The 14,858-nt window shown below is 49.8% G+C and overlaps 1 protein-coding gene across 1 annotated transcript; it reads left to right on the top strand.

Annotated features, from left to right (window-relative positions):
* The first annotated feature begins 1,556 nt into the window (after positions 1-1,556).
* LOC119967805 (SLAM family member 7-like) lies at positions 1,557-13,392 on the top strand. Its single transcript, XM_038800808.1, is given in 6 exon segments — positions 1,557-1,631; positions 2,321-2,641; positions 6,267-6,566; positions 10,967-11,071; positions 12,016-12,060; positions 12,533-13,392. Coding segments are annotated over 6 exon segments (873 nt in total). The 5' UTR covers positions 1,557-1,576; the 3' UTR covers positions 12,580-13,392.
* Positions 13,393-14,858: the final 1,466 nt, after the last annotated feature.

Raw genomic sequence — 14,858 nt, 5'->3', positions numbered from 1 at the left:
CCTTTCATGGCGGCGCGAACAGGACCCGGGCACGACCTATTCTGGACCCCACAGGGGGCCAGCCCGGTGCTGGAGTGATTAACGCCGTTCCAGCGTCCTTACGCAGTGCCAAATGGGCGCCGCGCTAACCCGCGCATGCGCAGTTGGGGCAGCCGGCGCGCTGGCCCCTCATCAACATGGCGCCGGTGTTCTGGGGCCGCCAGCGTAAGGAGGTAGGCCCGGGGGGGGCGGAGAGGCCGGCTCACCGATTGTTGGGCCCCGATTGTGGGCCAGACCCCCATCGGAGGCCCTCCCCGATCGTAGCGGCCGCTCGGCCCATCTGGTCCAGAGAATCGCCGCTTGCCGTTTGCGGCGAGTCTCCGAGCGGCCCGGCATGGTGCTGGTTTCGGGGGTGGGTGGGAGAACCCCGCGTGTGGGGTTGGGGCTGCGTGGCACGATTCGTGCGGTGCCACGGCGATTCTCCCACCCGGCGTGACCTCACTGGGTCCTCTGTCTGTCTCTCTCTCTGTTGGTCAGTTCCAATCAGACCGACCTTATAGACAACAGGGTATCAGCCCTGTAATAAACGAGGGAGATCTTACCCCTCGAACCACACGGGAAAAGCTCCGTCTGCGCTGTTCGGCTTATTACAACTGGTGAAAAACATATTGTCAGTGGAGACACTTACTCTCGTGGGGGCAGTAGATACGGCATTATTTACATCCAGGATCTTGAGTGGAATTTTAAATGGAACAGGGTGTTGGATTCTCCATTTGAGAGACTAGGTTCCCACTCCGGTGTGAAAACGGTGGGGTTTTACGGTAGGAAAACTGGCGGCAAACGGCCATCGATTCCCCGTTTTGTTGGGGGTTAGCAGGGAGGCAGCGTAGAGTTCTGGAGTCTAGTTGCCGATACGGCCCGCAGCATTTCTGGGTCCGTGGCCGCACATGCGCAAGGTGGGGCTTCAGGGATAGGGCGGAGGAGTGGGCCTAGATAGGATCCTCTCAGAGTAATGGTGCAGACTCGATGGGCCAAATGGCCTCCTTTGGCACTGTTTGGGTTCAATGGTTCTATTCTTCGGCAGGTTGCAGACGGGGCTCTATTTTCCTCCCCCCCCTGCTCCCCCCACACCTACTCCCCACCCCACACACCCATCTCCAACCCCAGAAAAGCAGGGGAATAGTGAATTCCAGCTCCAGTCTGTGACTGAATTACTCTGGTCTTCTCGTCAGTCTGTGGCTCAATCTAATTATTGGGACAACCTCCTGGTTTCCTGTCTTCACTCCAGTGTCAATTGTCGGCTGCACAGCCGTCCAATGGCCGGGCTGCTCTCTGGCACCGACCAGTGAGTGAGACCCTGTCAGGTCTGAGTGAAGCCTCCCCTGGCCCATCATCCAATCACACTTCAACCCTCCCCCACACAGTTAGCAGTCCGGTAAAGGGACAAGGGGAGGTGTTGACTGGGTCATTAGGATCTGATCTGTCTCTTTAATCTCATCATCAAAACCCCAAATATCCCCCAAGATTGGCTCCAATCTCTCAGATCTGCTCCCCCGCCCCCCCCCCCCCCCCCCCCCTCCCCTGTTACTGCTGGAAGATGGAGTTTGGGGAATTGTTCATCTGTTGTTTGCTGGCTCTCTCCCTATCAGTCTGTGAGTTTGATTCAGTGTTTCCGGTTCTCTCTCTCTCTCTCTCTCTCTGAACTTTCTTTGCTTCCTCATTTGCGTTGATGTCCAAATCCTTCCTTGAACTCTGCCAAGCCCTCGGAGAGAGGTACAGAGGAAGATTTACCGGAATGGTTCCGGGAATGAGGGACTTCAGTCGGTGCGGAGAGACTGGAGAAGCTGGGGTTGTTCTTCGAGCAGAGAAAGTTAAGGGGGGGGGGGATTGAATCGAGACGGTCAAAATCAGGAAGTGTTCAGTTGGAGTAAAGAAGGAGGAAGTGTACCCAGTGACAGGAGGGTGGGGAACCAGAGGGACACAGATTGAAGAAAATCAGTAAAAGAAGCAGAGGGGGAGATGAGGATGAGGAGAAATGTTTTTACACAGAGAGTTGTTGTGATCTGGAAGGTTCTGTCTGAAAGGGCGGTGGGAGCAGACTCAATAGGAACTTCCAGAAAGGGGGAATGGGAGAAACACTGGAAGGGGGGAAACTTACAGGGAGTTGGGGGAAGGAGGGGTGAGTGGATGAATTAGCTTGCTCTGTCACAGAGCTAGCATGCGCACGATGGGTTGAATGGCATCTTCCTGAATGGTATGGGGCTATGAATTGAAATTCTGCCTCCAGTCACTGAGCTTGTCTCGTTCAGCACTCACTGACTGTCTCCTCTTGTTCCCTCAGTTCAGAATCAGGCTGCCCGTCTCCCTGTGAATGGATCCCTGGGTCAGTCAGTCTCCCTGTCTCCAGTAATCCCACATGGATTGATGGATGTCGAGGTTGTCTGGAAACAATCTTCACACAGAGTCAAAATAGCACGATACAGCAGGGAACATGTCAGTTACTTTGGGCCTGAGGATTACAAGAAACGGATCAAATTTCATCCTGGGAACTTCAGTCTGCAAATCAGTGATTTACAGAGAGAGGACGCTGGGAGTTATGAGGTGTTTGTAACGAGAGATTCAGGAGAGGAAACTACAGAGACCATTCAACTGGACGTGTACGGTAAGTGAGATTCTATTGGATAGACTGAGCTTTACTGATCACTGAAAGATAGGATTGAGAGGAGGCCATTCAGCCCCTCGAGCCTGTTCCAAAGTTCAATAAGATCCTGTCTGATCAGGTACATCAACTCTATCATCCCACCCAATCGCAAAATCCCTCAATCCCACTTCTGTACAAACATTGCCCATCTCAGTCTCAAATACCCTCATCGAGTGAGAAGCCCGAGCTCTCCCAGGGAGAGAGAGAAAATTCCAAATCTACAGACCCTCTGACTGAAGAACGTTCTCTTCATCTCAGTCTGGAATGGGCTGACCCCGTAACCCTGAGATATTGTGACCCCTCTGATTCCACCCTGTCCAAGCGGGGGAGGGGATGGGGGAACAGCCTCTCGACATCTAACCTGTCAAACACACAAAAGAATTTAGACATTGTGTATAATCCTTCCCCTGCCCCATGTAAATAAACGAGTTGTTGCTCCAACCACCGTGTCCTGGTCCAGACATTTGGAGATGCTGCTCATTGTTACTGAGAACAGAGAGGACTGCTGTCAATATGTTCCAGGAGTCGGGGGATATTTTATTCTTTCCTGTGGACGTCACTGACCCGGCCAGCCTTTATTGCCCATCCCTAATTGCCCTTGAACTCAGTCACTTGCTGGGCCTTTTCAGGGGGGGAGATCAAGACATCACTACAGGAGTTCCTCAGGGTAGTGCCCTCGGACCAACCATTTTCAGCTGCTTCAACAATGACCCTCCTTCCAACATCAGGTCAGATGTGCGCAGTTCTGGAATCCACATTATGGGAGGGATGTGATCGCCCTGGAAAGAGAGCAGAGGATGTTTACCAGCATGTTGCCGGGGCTGGAGATTGTTAGTTATGAAGAGAGATTGGACAGACTGGGGTTGTTTTCCTTGGAGCAGAGGAGACTGAGAGGGAGACAGGATTGAGATTTATACAATTATGAGGGGCATAGATAGACAGGGAGAAACTTTTCCCCTTGGTGGAGAGCTCAATGACCAGGGGGCATAGATTTAAGGTCAAGGGCAGGAGGTTTAGACGGGATGTGAGGAAAAACCTTTCTACCCAGAGGGTGGTGGGAGTTTGGAACTCGCTGCCTTAAACGGAGGTGGAGGCAGAGTCCCTCATAACATTTAAGAAGTATTGAGATGAGCACTTGCTATCCCTGGGCATACAGGCTATGGGCCAAGTGCTGGAAAATGGGACTAGAATAGTTAGGTGGTTGTTTTTCACCAGCTCAGAGTTGATGGGCTGAAGGGCCTTTTCTGAGCTGTAGGATTCTGTGACTCCCTATTTGCCGATGACTGCACAATGTTCAGCACCATTTGCGACTCCTCAGATAATGAAGCAGTCCATGTCCAAACGCAGCAAGAACGCTGGACAATATCCAGGCTTAGGCTGAAAAGTGGGAAGTAACATTTTCACCTTAAGTGCCAGGCTATGACCATCTCCTACAGGAGAGGATCGAATCATCGACCCTTGACATTCAATGGCATTACCATTGCTGAATCCCCCACAGTCAGCATCCTGGGGGGGTTACCATTGATCAGAAGCTGAACTGAATCCAGCCATATAAATACTGTGGCCCCAAGAGCAGGTCAGAGACTGGGGATCCTGCAGTGAGTAACTCACCTCCTGACCTCCTAAAACCTGTCCACCATCTACAAGGCACAAGTCAGGAGTGTGATGGAAAACTCTCCACTTGCCTGGATGTGTGCAGCTCCAACAGCACTCAAGAACCTCGACACCATCCAGGACAAAGCAGTCCACTTGATCGGTACACCATTCTCAACATTGCTCTCTCCCTCCCACCGACGCACAGCAGCAGCCGTGTGTACCATCTACAAGATGCACTGCAGCAACTCCCCAAGGTTCCTCAGGCAACACCTTCCAAACCCTCGACCACTACCGTCTAGAAGGACAAGGGCAGCAGATACCTGGAAATCTCTCCGTCACAACCCTTAAGAAAATTGGCAGTCAGAGGGATCTGGATGCACAGCTCCACAGTTCACTGAAAGAGGCAACACAGGTGGAGAAGTTAGCCAAGAAGGTATACAGCATGATTGCCTTCATTGGCGGAGGCATTGAGTAGAAACATTGGCAAGTCATGTTGCAGCTGTATAGAATCTTAGTTATGTTGCACTTGGAGTATAGTGTTCAATTCTGGTCGCCACACTACCAGCTGAATGTGGCAGCAATGGAGAGGCTGTCGGATTAGGTACACTGGTCCAACACTGGCTGCAACAGGATGCAGCTTAGATCAGAAAGATACTCCAGACCTTGAAGTTGGTTCAATCTGATTTATTGAACTAATAGCACAGTTAGCACAGTTCTCTGTGAGTTCGACTCTCTGCTAACTTAAGTGGGGTTACTCTGTCTGACTGAACCAGACTAGCTCTTAGCCACGTGGTGGAGGTGTGAGATTGCAACAACACCCTTGGCTGACTCTCCAAGCCGGGGAGAGGATGTGGGGTGTGGAGGTATGATTAGCATAGCTGCCTGCCATTGGTGCAGAACACCGGCTTACCATTGGCTCTGGTCGGTCATGTGCCTCTCGACCGGTTGGTTGAGACCAGTCATGTGACGGCTCCCCGATTGGTCGAGAGGATGAGTTAACCCCGCCTCCAGGTATAAATACCCAGTACTCCCGGTGGTCGTCCATATACTGTAATCGACCGCAGGGCTAACATCTAGCTGATTAAAGCCATACTTTTGTACAGCAACTCGTCTCGCGTTCAATTGATGGTACATCAGGGGGACAGCCTCTCAACATCTCACCTGTTTTAACATAATCTAAACAAAGAATTTTAGACATTGTGTATAATCCTTCACCTGCCCCATGTAAATAAAGAAGTTGTTGCTCCAACCACCATGTCCTGGTCCAGACATTTGGAAATGCTGCTCATTGTTACTGAGAACAGAGACGACAGCCTGGAATATGTTCCAGGAATCAGAGGATATTTTATTCTTTCCTGGGATATGAATGTCACCGTTAAGGCCAGCATTTGTTGCCCATCCCACCAGCTGCTGGGATGGGATTTGAACCCGTGTCAGGAGATCATTAGTCTGGGCCTCTGGATTACTGATCCAGTGACATCACCACGACACTACCATCTCCCTTGAGCTTGGTATAGAGTGATGACTGTATCTAGAGTCTCCCTATTGTGTACCCAGACTGATCTTGTTTAACCTGTTAACCATCAGACTGAGAGGGTGCACTCCACATAACAAGGGTCACAGGGACCACTGACGGGAGTCACCAATGAGACTGATCCAGACAGAATTCCCAGGATGCAATCCCAAAACATGGACAATCACAGAGTGGGAGTGAATGGGTGTTTGTGATTGTAGTGAAAGAGTGTGTAACACACTGCGTATGTTCCATCCAGCCGGCATATTGACACATGTGACCTGTTTGAACTCAGTGGGATGAGGGGATGGTTAAGATGGTGGATGGAGGGATGGAGGGATGGAGGGGGGGGGGGGGGGGGGTCAGAGTTTTCTTTTGAGGGTCTGAAGGAGGGGTGAGGGTGCTGGATATTGAGGTGTCCCACGAGGGTCGACATTCCTTCCTCATGTTTCTTTTGTCTATTGATTTGAATGGCAGAGCCTGTGACAGGAACAAAGATCAGCTATAAACTCATCAAGAATTGTAACCTGACCCTGGCCTGCTCAGTGAACACAGGCGACATCATCAGCTTCAGATGGTGGAGGGGACAAGAAGCATTGAGAAACGGCAGCTCCCATCATCTCTCCGACAATGGACAGGAATTATAGCTTCACTTCACAGAGGAGACCAACGACGCTGTGTACGTGTGTGAGGCCAGGAACCCAGTCAGTGAGGGCACTGCACAATTCAACACTGCACAATCCAACTTGAGTGGCGTCTGTAAAGGAATCAAACCTGGTGAGTCATAGAGAGAGAAATAAGCAACTAACATTAGATATTACACAGTAAAATGCTGTACCTGTCCTGCGAGTGTTTGATGGGGACAGTGCCGAGGGAGCTTTACTCTGTATCTAACCCCGTGCTGTACCTGTCCTGCGAGTGTTTGATGGGGACAGTGCCGAGGGAGCTTTACTCTGTATCTAACCCCGTGCTGTACCTGTCCTGGGAGTGTTTGATGGGGACAGTGTAGAGGGAGCTGTACTCTGTATCTAACCCCGTGCTGTACCTGTCCTGGGAGTGTTTGATGGGGACAGTGTAGAGGGAGCTTTACTCTGTATCTAACCCTGTGCTGTACCTGTCCTGGGAGTGTTTGATGGGGACAGTGTAGAGGGAGCTTTACTCTGTATCTAACCCCGTGCTGTACCTGTCCTGGGAGTGTTTGATGGGGACAGTGTAGAGGGAGCTTTACTCTGTATCTAACCCCGTGCTGTACCTGTCCTGGGAGTGTTTGTTGGGGACAGTGTAGAGGGAGCTTTACTCTGTATCTAACCCCGTGCTGTACCTGTCCTTGGAGTGTTTGATGGGGACTGTGTAGAGGGAGCTTTACTCTGTATCTAACCCCGTGCTGTGCCTGCCCTGGGAATGTTTGATGGGGACAGTGTAGAGGGAGCTTTACTCTGTATCTAACCCCGTGCTGTACCTGTCCTGCGAGTGTTTGATGGGGACAGTGTCGAGGGAGCTTTACTCTGTATCTAACCCCGTGCTGTACCTGTCCTGGGAGTGTTTGATGGGTACAGTGTAGAGGGAGCTTTACTCTGTATCTAACCCCTTGCTGTACCTGTCCTGGGAGTGTTTGATGGAGACAGTGTAGAGGGAGCTTTACTCTGTATCTAACCCTGTGCTGTACCTGTCCTGGGAGTGTTTGATGGGGACAGTGTAGAGTGAGCTTTACTCTGTATCTAACCCCGTGCTGTGCCTGCCCTGGGAATATTTGATGGGGACAGCGTAGAGGGAGATTTATTCTGTATCTAACCCCATGCAGTACCTGTCCTGGGAGTGTTTGATGGGGCAGTGTAGAGGGAGAATTACGAACCCTATGATTATTATCTCTGTTATCTCTGGGTTGTTACCCGTGCCACGTGCTAGCGAAGTGAGAAATAAGGAGAGAGAGGAGTTGAACACGTGGCTACAGGGATGGTGCAGGAGGGAGGGTTTTGGTTTCCTGGATAATTGGGGCTCATTCTGGGGTAGGTGGGACCTCTACAAACAGGATGGTCTTCACCTGAACCAGCGGGGTACCAATATCCTGGGGGGAGATTTGCTAGTGCTCTTCGGGGGAGTTTAAACTAATTCAGCAGGGGTATGGGAACCTAAATTGTAGTCCCAGTGTACAGGATGTTGAGAGTAGTGAGGTCAGGGATAGGGTTAAAAATTCGAAAGAGGGCACCGGCAAGCAGGGCGCTGGTTTGAAGTGTGTCTACTTCAACGCCAGGAGCATCCGGAATAAGGTGGGTGAGCTTGCAGCATGGGTTGGTACCTGGGATCTCGATGTTGTGGCGATTTCGGAGACATGGGTAGAGCAGGGACAGGAATGGTTGTTGCAGGTTCCAGGATTTAGATGTTTCTGTAAGAACAGAGAAGATGGTAAAAGAGGGGGGGGGGTGTGGCATTGTTAATCAAGGAAAGTATTACGGCGGTAGAAAGGACGCTTGAGGACTCGTCTACTGAGGCAGTATGGGCCGAGGTGAGGAACAGTAGAGAAGAGGTCACCCTGTTGGGCGTTGTCTATAGACCTCCGAATAGTTCCAGAGATGTAGAGGAAAGGATTGCAAAGATGATTCTTGACAGGAGCGAGAGTAACAGGGTAGTTGTTATGGGGGACTTTAACTTTCCAAATATTGACTGGAAATACTATAGTTCGAGTGCTATAGATGGGTCAGTTTTTGTGCAGTGTGTGCAGGAGGGTTTTCTGACACAGTATGTAGACAGGCCAACAAGGGGCGAGGCCACATTGGATTTGGTACTGGGTAATGAACCCGGCCAGGTGTTAGATTTAGATGTAGGTGAGCACTTTGGTGATAGTGATCACAACTCGGTTATGTTTACTTTAGCAATGGGCAGGGATAGGTATATACCGCAAGGCAAGAATTATAGCTGGGGGAAAGGCAATTATGATGCTATTCGGCAAGATTTAGGATGTATAGGATGGGGAAGGAAACTGCAGGGGATGGGTACAATCGAAATGTGGAGCTTTTTCAAGGAACAGCTACTGCGTGTCCTTGATAGGTATGTACCTGTCAGGCAGGGAGGAAGTTGTCGAGCAAGGGAACCGTGGTTTACTAAGGAAGTTGAAGCACTTGTCAAGAGGAAGAAGAAGGCTTATGTTACGATGAGACATGAAGGCTCAGTTAGGGCACTTGAGAGTTACAAGTTAGCCAGGAAGGACCTAAAGGGAGAGTTAAGAAGAGCGAGGAGAGGACACGAAAAGTCGCTGGCGGATAGGATCAAGGAAAACCCTAAGGCTTTCTATAGGTATATCAGGAACAAAAGAATGACTAGAGTAAGATTAGGGCCAATCAAGGATAGTAGTGGAAAGTTGTGTGTGGAATCAGAGGAGATAGGGGAAGCATTAAATGGATATTTTTCGTCAGTGTTTACACTGGAGAAAGACAATGTTGTCGAGGAGAACACTCAGGTTCAGTCGACCAGGCTAGATGGAATAGAGGTTCAAAAGGAGGAGGTGTTAGCAATTTTAGAAAATGTCAAAATAGATAAGTCCCCTGGGCCAGATGGGATTTATCCTAGGATTCTCTGGGAAGCCAGGGAGGAGATTGCAGAGCCTTTGTCCTTGATCTTTATGTCGTCTTTGTCGACAGGAATAGTGCTGGAAGACTGGAGGATAGCAAATGTTGTCCCCTTGTTCAAGAAAGGGAGTAGAGACAACCCTGGTAATTATAGACCTGTGAGCCTTACTTCGGTTGTGGGTAAAATGTTGGAAAAGGTTATAAGAGATAGGGTTTATAATCATCTTGAAAAGAACAAGTTGATTAGCGATACTCAACACGGTTTTGTGAAGGGTAGGTCATGCCTCACAAACCTTATTGAGTTTTTTGAGAAGGTGACCAAACAGGTGGATCAGGGTAAAGCTGTTGATGTGGTGTATATGGATTTCAGTAAGGCGTTTGATAAGGTTCCCCACGGTAGGCTATTGCAGAAAATAAGGAAGTATGGAATTGAAGGTGATTTAGTGGTTTGGATCAGTAATTGGCTAGCTGAAAGAAGACAGAGGGTGGTGGTTGATAGCAAATGTTCATCGTGGAGTTCAGTTACTAGTGGTGTACCGCAAGGATCTGTTTTGGGGCCACTGCTGTTTGTCATTTTTATAAATGACCTGGAAGAGGGTGTAGAAGGATGGGTTAGTAAATTTGCAGATGACACGAAGGTCGGTGGAGTTGTGGATAGTGCTGAAGGATGTTATAAGATACAGAGGGACATAGATAAGCTGCAGAGCTGGGCTGAGAGGTGGCAGATGGAGTTTAATGCGGAAAAGTGTGAGGTGGTTCACTTTGGAAGGAGTAACAGGAATGCAGAGTACTGGGCTAATGGCAAGATTCTTGGTAGTGTAGATGAACAGAGAGATCTCGGCATCCAGGTACATAAATCCCTGAAAGTTGCCACCCAGGTTAATAGGGCTGTTAAGAAGGCATATGGTGTGCTATCCTTTATAAGCAGGGGGATTGAGTTTCGGAACCACAAGGTCATGCTGCAGCTGTACATAACTCTGGTGCGGCCGCACCTGGAGTACTGCGTGCAGTTCTGGTCACCACATTATAGGAAGGATGTGGAAGCTTTGGAAAGGGTTCAGAGGAGATTTACTAGGATGTTGCCTGGTATGGAAGGAAGGTCTTACGAGGAAAGGCTCAGGGACTTGAGGCTGTTTTCGTTAGAGAGGAGAAGGCTGAGAGGTGACTTAATAGAGACATATAAGATAGTCAGAGGGTTAGATAGGGTGGACAGTGAGAATCTTTTTCCTCGGATGGTGATGACGAACACGAGGGGACATAGCTTTAAATTGAGGGGTGGTAGATATAGGACAGATGTCAGAGGCAGTTTCTTTACTCAGAGAGTAGTAGGGGTGTGCAACGCCCTGCCTGCAACAGTAGTAGACTCGCCAACTTTAAGGGCATTTAAGTGATCACTGGATAGACATATGGATGAAAATGGAATAGTGTAGGTCAGATAGGCTTCAGATGGTTTCACAGGTCAGCGCAACATCGAGGGCCGAAGGGCCCGTACTGCGCTGTAGTGTTCTATATTCTATGTTCTTTGATGTGTCAAAAATTGATGAAAGGTTTTGTGACTGAGCTCTGAAATATGTCTCTATAAAATTATTTTTCTTTCCCCTTCCCCCTCCCCAGCTGAACAATCCTGTTGCTCTCCGAGTAGTGTGAAGATGATCATTTCTGTCACCATCCTGACTATTCTCCTCTCGGTCATTGTCATCGTCCAAGTGATCAGCAAACGTTGAGTATTCAGACATCATTTCTGAATTGTACTGAGTGTTAATGTTCAATATTCCTAGATATTATGATGGAGACAGAGTGATGGAAAAAGAGAGACAAATAGAGAATGAGACAGAGCGAGACAGAGAGAGGGGTAAAGGGAGGTAGAGTTAGAGAAAAGAGAGGGAGGGAGATTGGAAGAGAAAGAGGGCCAATAATTGAAAGAGTTAAAGAAAGAGAGAGATTGCGAGAGCCAGGGTGGGAGACAATTTGAGCGATGCATTGAGTGAGAGAGGAGAGAATGAGAGAAAGAATGAGAGGGCAGGAGACAGAAAGAGAGAGAAAGACCACAAAAGAGCAGCCGTGATTGAGGGGAAAGTGACAGAGAGAATCTACAGAAACCCTACAGTGCAGAATGAGGCCATTCGACTCAACAACCCTGTACCGACCCTATCTAGACCCACTCCCCCGAACTATCGAACAATCCCCCAACCCACCAAAACTGCATGTCCTGAGACACAAGATAACCAATCTACCCAACCTCAATCTCTTTGGACACTAAGGGGCAATTTAGGATGGTCAATCCAACTGTTCTTCACACCTTTGGGCTTTGGCAGGAAACTGGAGCACCCCGAGGAAACCCACGCAGACATGGGGAAGGAGAGAGAGTGAGAAACAGACAGAGAGAGAAGAGTGTGTGAGAGAGAAGTGGTTGAGAGAGGCAGGGTTGAGAAACATAGCAAAGAGGATGAGCGGTGGGGGGAGAAAGAGAGAGAGATAATGAATGAGTGTGGCGTGGTGAGAGGGAATGGGAGAGAGAATGAATGAGAAGTAGGGTGAGAGGGAGATTGAAGGTAGAGTGACGGAGAGAGAGGACAATGAAGAGAAGAAACAGACCGATAGAGATTAGGATCCAGCGCTGTGTCAGCTCACTGATCTCCCTCCTTCTCTCTGCCCTCTCTCAGGAACCCAGTTGCGGGGTCGGAGAACGTGGATGCAAACTTGGAAAGGTTGGTGACTCCTTCCGTAGACTCATATCCCCCTCCCCCAACTCCCTTCATTTAAAATCTTCTTCACTTCCTGCAATCCATCCCCCCCTCCTGCTCCCTCCGCCATTGACCCTCCACTCCACATTCTCTTCCATTCCCTCCCCTTCCCATCTCCCTCACCCTCCTGTCTCTGTCACTTTCCTCACCTCTCCCTTGCTCTCCTCCTGTTCCTTCAAAACGTCTTTCCCCATTCTCTCCTTCACTTCCCTTTCCCTCAACTTTCCCTCCTCTCAAATCTCCCTTCACTTCCTTCCCGCACCCTCTCCCTCCCATCATCTCCTCCCTCTGCACTCCCTCCCCTTTCATCTCCTCTCCCTCCCCTCTCTTCCTTCCCCTATCCCTCCCTCTCCCTCCTCACCCTTCCCTCTCCCTCTCCTGTTCTCTCCCTCTCCTCTCCTCTGTGCTGACATTGTGATTCCTGACTCCCTCACAGAGCTGCGTGGAGGGACAGAGGGACCTCTCTCTGAGCTGGATGGATGAAGAGATGGAGGACGCGTGTTGAGGAGGTGAAAGGAGTGAAGGGAGTGTTCCAGCTGTCTCAGGAACTATCTCAAACTGTCCCAGGCTGTTTTCAGAGCGCAATCCACTGTTACCCCAATGGGATAAATCACAAAACACCCAGCCATGCACAGCAAGATCCCAGCTGCAGCCAACGAGAGGCTGACTTTCTGCCCCGTGACAAGATTGAGAATGACAGAAAGAGGGAATATCCCATATTCAGGTAGAGAGATCTCAGATTTTCCTGATGTGTGCTCACTGGAATCTTCGCACAGGCTGTATTTCACGGCTCTGAATGACCCGGGCGTAGAGTGGACTGGGGGTCATCTTCTCCGTGTTGTTCAATCTGGGCCGAACATTGAAATAGAGGATTTCCCCCAATCTTTGAAGTGACTCGGCTGCTGAAACTCCAACCCGTGGACATTGAGTCCCAGACTCGACTATTCCAAAGCTCCCCCAGCTGGTCTCCCGTCTGCCACCTCCTGTAAACTTCAGTTCATCCAAAACTCTGCTGTCCCCATGTCCCAAACTCACATCAAGAACCATTCACCTGTCGCCCCCTGTGCTCGCTGGTCTACATTGTCTCCCAGTCCAATTCACTCACCCTCCTGGTCAAATCCCAATATGACCTCTTTACTATCGCTGTAACCTCCGCCCCCCTCCCCCAGCCCATACAACCCTCCATACCTCCGTAAAACCTTTCCTATCTCTGTAACCTTCTCAAGCCCTGACAAACTTTCGTAACTCTGTGACCTTCTCCAGCAGATATAACCCTCCCTATCTCCGTAACCTTCTCAAGCTCCTAATAACCTGTGCAGTTGTGTAACCATGGCCAGCCTCTATAGAATCATAGCATTTACAGTGCAGAAGGAGGCCATTCGGCCCATCAAGTCTGCACCGGCTCTTTGAAAGAGCACCCTACCCAAGCCCACACCTCCACCCTATTCCCATAACCACACCTAAAACTAAGGGCAATTTTGGACACTAAGGGCAATTTATCACGGCCAATCCACCTAACCTGCACATCTTTGGACTGTGGGAGGAAACCGGAGCACCCGGAGGAAACCCACGCACACACGGGGAGGACGTGCAGACTCCACACAGACAGTGACCCAAGCCAATCGAACCTGGGACCCTGGGGCTGTGAAGCAATTGTGCTAACCACTATGCTACCGTGCTGCCCCTATAATCCTCTCTATTTCTGTAACCTTCCCTGGAGCCCCTCTGCCATGAACAGTGTAATTATGGCACAATCCCTGTGTCTAAGGGAGATCCCAGATCCCACCAGTCATACTCCACGTCTGATGCCTCAAAGGTGCTCGAAGCCTTTTCAGTAAAGTAAAGGTAAACCATAAGTTTCCTCTGAATATCCGACCGTATAACCTAATCAATCTCCCTCCCGCTTTACTGTTAGCTACTGCATTATTAAGCAATTTCAAATCAATGGATTGCAATTAAGCTCTGACTGCCCTTGGAACTTGCCTTTTTGCCCGACTTCCATCCTCAAACTACTGCATCAAACCCACTAATTATTTATCACATAATTAATAGATCCACCATGACATTGCTCCTGGTTAGTGCTCTGACAAGTTGTTATCACAACTTATTAAATAGTGCAGCAGAGATCAAATCGATTATAGATTGTGTTCACTGGAGTTAAGAAGAATGAGGGGGGGCTCTCATAGAAACCTATAAAATTCCAAGAGGACTAGCCAGGGAAGATTCAGGAAGGATGTTCCCGATGGGGACAGGGTATTTGCAGGATGGATGTTGCCGATGGGGACAGGGTAGATGCAGGAAGGATGTTCCCGATGGAGACAGGGTAGATGCAGGATGGATGTTCCCGATGGGGACAGGGAAGATGCAGGAAGGATGTTCCCGATGGGGACAGGGAAGATGCAGGAAGGATATTCCCGATGGGTACAGGGTAGATGCAGGAAGGATGTTCCCGATGGAGACAGGGTAGATGCAGGAAGGATGTTCCCGATGGGGACAGGGTAGATGCAGGAAGGATGTTCCCGATGGAGACAGGGTAGATGCAGGAAGGATGTTCCCGATGGAGACAGGGTAGATGCAGGAAGGATGTTCCCGATGGAGACAGGGTAGATGCAGGACGGATGTTCCCGATGGGGACAGGGTAGATGCAGGAAGGATGTTCCCGATGGGGACAGGGTAGATGCAGGAAGGATGTTGCCGATGGGGACAGGGTAGATGCAGGAAGGATGTTCCCGATGGGGACAGGGTAGACGCAGGAAGGCTGT

This window comes from Scyliorhinus canicula, chromosome 6 (assembly GCF_902713615.1).
Source record: "Scyliorhinus canicula chromosome 6, sScyCan1.1, whole genome shotgun sequence".
In the NCBI taxonomy this organism is placed as follows: Eukaryota; Metazoa; Chordata; class Chondrichthyes; order Carcharhiniformes; family Scyliorhinidae; genus Scyliorhinus; species Scyliorhinus canicula.
The sequence above is the reverse complement of the archived record's forward strand: the minus strand, read 5'-3'. Positions and strand labels throughout refer to the sequence as shown.